The sequence below is a fragment of the Capricornis sumatraensis genome, chromosome 1 (genome assembly GCF_032405125.1).
Source record: "Capricornis sumatraensis isolate serow.1 chromosome 1, serow.2, whole genome shotgun sequence".
NCBI classification, from domain to species: domain Eukaryota; kingdom Metazoa; phylum Chordata; class Mammalia; order Artiodactyla; family Bovidae; genus Capricornis; species Capricornis sumatraensis.
The window spans coordinates 149,189,832-149,195,536 of NC_091069.1; the positions used below are offsets into that span (position 1 = coordinate 149,189,832).

A 5,705-nucleotide genomic window follows, 5' to 3' on the forward strand; every position below is an offset into this window, starting at 1 on the left:
CCCTTCTGACAACTTACTTTTGACACTATATTCACCTTGAAAACACGGGATAGTTTTCCCATAAATTTGCTCATGTTCAGAATGTCTTTCTTTTCTACATCTATTCATGACTGTTTATATTTTAAAATAAAATGATTGCCAAATAACAACTTTTTGCCAAAATAACAACTGCTACAAATACTTTTTATGTTTTTAGTAAGAGTAAATGAAGGGCATTCATCATAGTGCATGGTTCTGTTACTCTCAATGAATTTTCTTTTAAGAATTCTTGTGAAATGTTCTTTTTCCATTTATTGCATTGTATTTCAGAGATCATCTATCAAGGATATGGAAACAAAAAACATAACAGGGCTGACAGAGTTCATTCTCACAGGACTTACACATCAACCAGAGTGGCAGGTCCCCCTGTTCCTTCTGTTCTGGATGATATACCTCATCACCATTGTGGGAAACTTTGGTCTAATCGCGCTCATCTGCAATGACCCTCACCTTCACATCCCCATGTACTTATTCCTTGGGAATCTGGCCTTTGTGGATACTTGGTTATCCTCCACAGTGACCCCCAAAATGCTGCTCAACTTCTTTGCCATGAGCAAAGAATGTAAGATACAATTTTTTTCCTTTGCAATTTGCGTAACCACAGAATGTTTTCTGCTGGCAACAATGGCATTTGATCGCTATGTGGCCATATGCAAACCATTACTTTATCCAGTGATCATGACCAATAGACTATGTATCTGGCTATTAGTTTTGTCATTTTTAGGTGGCCTCTTCCATGCCATAATTCATAATGCATTTTTACTCAGATTAACCTTCTGCAATTCCATCATAGTACATCACTTTTATTGTGACATTATACCATTGTTTAAGATTTCCTGTACTGACCCTACAATTAATTTTCTTATGGTGTTCATTTTTGCTGGATCAATACAGACATTCACCATTTCCATTGTTCTTGTCTCTTATACACTTGTTCTCTTTACAATCTTAAAAAAGAAGTCTCTACAAGGAATAAGGAAGGCCTTCTCCACTTGTGGAGCCCACCTCCTGTCTGTCTCTTTATACTATGGGCCTCTTCTCTTCATGTATGTGCTCCCTGGATCTGCACAAGAAAATGATCAGAATATGATGGACTCTCTGTTTTACACTGTCATAATTCCTTTCTTAAGTCCAATAATTTACAGCCTGAGAAATAAGAAAGTCATAGACTCACTGACAAAAATGTTAAAGAGAAATGTTTAGATTAGGCATTCTCTTTTCATTAAAATACTATAAAACTATACAATTAGATGTGTCTATGTGTTGATTATTATTTAAAAGTTTTTGCATTTCCAGTTGTACTATTCTTTTATTGACTTATTCCCAGGTGGCTCAGTGGTAAAAAATCTGCCTGCCAATACAGGAGAGACAGGAGATGTGGGTTCGATCACTGGGTCAGGAAGATCCCCTGCAGGAGTAAATAGCAACCCACTCCAGTATTCTTGACTGGAATATCCCATGGACAGAGGAGCCTGGTGGGCTACAGTCCACGCAGTCGCAAGAATTCAAACACGACTGAGCAACTAAGCATCAGTTCAGTTCAGTTCAGTTCAGTCGCTCAGTCGTGTCAGACTCTTTGCGACCCCATCAACCGCAACACGCCAAGCCTCCCTGTCCATCACCAACTCCCGGAGTTCACCCAAACCCATGTCCATTGAGTCGGTGATGCCATCCAACCATCTCATCCTTTGTCATCCCCTTCTTTTCCTGCCCTCAATCTTTCCCAGCATCAGGGTCTTTTCCAATGAGTCAGCTCTTTGCATCAGGTGGCCAAAGTATTGGAGTTTCATCTTCAATATCAGTCCTTCCAATGAACACCCAGGACTGATCTGCTTTAGGATGGACTGGTTGGATCTCCTTGCACTCCAACGGACTCTCAAGAGTCATCTCCAACACCACATTTCAAAAGCATCAATTCTTCTGCACTCAGCTTTCTTTGTAGTCCAACTCTCACATCCATACGTGACCACTGGAAAAACCATAGCATTGACTAAGCATACAAGATGTTAGTATCTAATAAGTGTCTTTAAACAACTTCATATTTTAATTATTTATGTCATACCTAAAAAATTAGAGCAGAAAACAAGAATGAAAAATTTTTACAGGCCTATATGTTGTTCAATGTGGCTCTATAAATACATTCAGTTGTAAAATAGTGCAGGCCCTGTGAACAGGACTTGATGATAATATCTTTGCTATTTCTATAGCCATGTAGCCTGCAAACTCATATCAAATTTAACTCCGTATGGAGGCGGGTTTGTGTTTGGAGTGAACAGAAGTAATTCCCAGGAATTTTGCTAGCAATCAAAAGTCCTATTATTCCACATTATCTGAGGTATGTTAAATTTCACTTTTTGTGGGGATAAACTCCATACCACACAGAGAAATAAAGAGAAATGAGAAAGCAATGAGGAAAAAATGGTATGGGAGTCAAGACAATGAAGACAGAGCTACACTGTTAAGAGATCCTCTTACCTTAATATGTTTCTTAGAGAAAGGGAAAGAGGTGAGTTGCCTCTTAACTGTAGATGATTCTTCTATCTGTCCTTTCTAGGTGTGTCTGTATGTTATAGATCAACCTGAGAAACTTCACTAATTCAGAAAGCTAACAGATTAGGCTGATAACTTAAATTGGATAGACATAGAGAATAAGAGAAATGGCAGAACAGGAGAAAAATAGTCAAATACTTCCTGCAAACAAAATCCAGGATTGAACAGCTTCACTAGAAAGTTTTACCAAACATACAAAGAACTTATTTCAAGAGACAGAAAGTGAGAAAACATTCCCAAATTTACTCTGTTAATGTTTACCACCATTACCTTGTACCAAAACCAAAGACATTATTAAAAAATAATATTACAGTGCAATAACTTTGAAGGATGTAGATGCAAATCAAATTCAACACTACCCAAAAGTATCATACACCATAATGAAGCTGGATTCATTCCAGGGTCAAGGATGATTCAACATATGCAAATCAATAAATACCATATCAACAAAAGGAAAGAAAAAAAACACATGATCATCTCAGTAGATTTAGAAAAAAAATTTGATAAAATTCAACATCCATTCAGGAATAAACTATCACCAAAGTAGATATAGAGGGAACATATCTCAATATACAAAAATCCATTTACAACAAACCCACAGCCAATATAATACTCAATGGAGTATTATAATGAAGAGCTGAAATTTAGGAAAGAAACAAAGATGCTCACTCTCACCATTTCTATTCAATATCATATTGGAAGTCTTAGTCACAGAAACCAGACAAGAAAAAGAAATGAAAGGTACTCACAAGGAAAGGGAAATGTGAAACTGTCACTATTTGCAGATGAGATAACACTCTATATAGAGAAGTTCCAAGACTCCACACAAAACCTATTAGAACTAGTAAATTAACTCAGCAAGGTATCAGGATACAAGATTAATATACAGAAATTGGTTGCATTTCTTTACACTAACAATGAAATATCATAAAAAGAAAATATAAAACAACTCCATTTAAAACTGCATCAAAAAATAACTAGGAATAAACTTAACCAAGCAAGTGAAAGATCTATATACAAAACTTTAAAACACTGATAAATAAAACCAAAAATGACTTAAAGAATTGGAAAGATATCTCATGCTCTTGGATTGGAAGAATTAATTATGCTAAAGTGGCCATAGTACACAAAGCAATCAGTGCATTTAATGCAATCCCTATCAAAATATCCAGGATACTTTTCACAGATAGAACAAATAACTTGAAATTTATATGGAACAGAGACCCCAGATTGCCAAATTTGTCTTGGGGAAAAATAACAGCAAAGCTTCTATACTTCAGACTATATGACAAAGCTACAGTAAGCAAAACAGAATGTTGGGGCACAAAAACAGACATATAGAACAATGGAACAGACTGCATATGAGTTATATGATTGATGAGTTATCAATCAATTTTTAATGAAAATCTATCCAGTCAACTAAATGACTCCTCTGTTCTTCACTGACCACTCCCTTCACATCAAATATGTCACCAAAGTGGTGATTCTACATTGTGAATTCTTTTGCATTCTCTTCACTCTCCTCTCAAAGTCATTTTACCCAGGGCTAGGTGGCTAGTGGTAAAGAACCTGCTTGCCAATGCAGGAGACATAAGAGCAGGTTCAATTCCCAGTTCGGGAAAATCCCCTGGAGGAGGAGATGGCAAGCCACTCCGGTATTCTTGCCTGGAGAGTCCCATGGACAGAGGAGCCTGGTGGGCTACAGTCCATAGGGTCACAAAGAGTCAGACACAACTGAAGTGACTTAGCACACGTGCAGGCATATTTCATCCAAATAGATCTCATCTATTATAGAAAATAAAATTAAGAGGGCATTCTGATATGCATGGTTTATTTCAACTCTCATTCCCATTTATTCATGTTGAAAATTCTTTGTGTCTTTATTTCTGGTTTACTCCATTTCATTTCAGGTAATACCCAGTGAGGACATGGAAAAGGAAAATGCAACGTTGCTGACAGAATTCATTCTCACAGGACTCACATATCAGCCAGAAGGGCGAATTCCCCTGTTCTTTCTGTTCTTGGTGATATATCTCCTCACCATTATGGGAAACCTTGGCCTCATTGCTCTCATCTGCAATGATCCTCACCTTCACATCCCCATGTACTTATTTCTTGAGAATTTGGCCTTGGTGGATGCCTGGATATCATCCACAGTGACACCCCAGCTGCTGATCAGTTTCTTTGCAAAGGACAAAATGATGTCTCTCACTGAATGTAAGATACATTTTTTTTCCCCTTTGGAACCAGCATAACCACCGAATGCTGTTTGCTGGCAACAATGGCATATGATTGCTATGTGGCCATTTGCAAACCATTACTTTATCCAGTTATTATGACCAATAAACTCTGCATTCAGCTATTAGTTTCATCATTTTTAGGTGGCCTTTTCCATGCCATACTTCATAATATAACTTTTATTAAGATTGACCTTCTGTAATTCTAATATAATACATCACTGTTACTGTGAATTTGTACCACTCTTTAAGATTTCCTGTACTGACCCTTCCACTAATTTTCTGATGTTATTTATTTTCTCTTGGTTAATACAGATGTTCAGCATTCTTACTGTTCTCATCTCTTATACATTTATTCTTTTTACAGTCTTAAAAAAGAAGTTGGTACAAGGCATAAATAAGGCCTTCTCCACCTGTGGGGCCCAACTCCTATCTGTTTATTTATACTATGGGCCTCTTCTTGTCATGTATATACATCCTAGGTCTGCACAAGCAGATGATCAAAATATGATGTACTCTCTATTTTACATGATCATAATTCCGTTCTTAAATCCAATTATATATAGCTTGAGAAATAAAGTCATAGATTCACTGGCAAAAGTGTTGAAGAAGAATGCTCATATCACTTCACTTTTTACTGAAATAGTCATAAATTGTGCAGATTAGATGTTGCTACTATTGACCAGGGTTCAAATTTTTTTTGCAGTTATCATTATTACCCTAGTGTTTTAAAGAATTAAGCTGAGAGTACTAATAAGCATCTGAAATTCTGCATACATGTTACACAACAAAGTAGATAAAATTCTAATCAAGTGTTCATGTTATACCAAAAAAATTAAAGATGAAAACAAATTAAAATCTTCTGCACATATCTTCTCA

General features: G+C 36.5%; 1 protein-coding gene and 1 pseudogene across 1 annotated transcript; both read left to right on the plus strand.

Annotated features, from left to right (window-relative positions):
* Positions 1-306: 306 nt before the first annotated feature.
* LOC138081221 (olfactory receptor 5H8-like) lies at positions 307-1,242 on the plus strand. The gene has a single exon (XM_068974345.1). The coding sequence runs from the start codon at positions 328-330 to the stop codon at positions 1,240-1,242; it is 915 nt and encodes a 304-aa protein (XP_068830446.1). The 5' UTR covers positions 307-327.
* Positions 1,243-4,508: 3,266 nt separating this feature from the next.
* LOC138076050 (olfactory receptor 5H8-like) lies at positions 4,509-5,492 on the plus strand (annotated as a pseudogene).
* Positions 5,493-5,705: the final 213 nt, after the last annotated feature.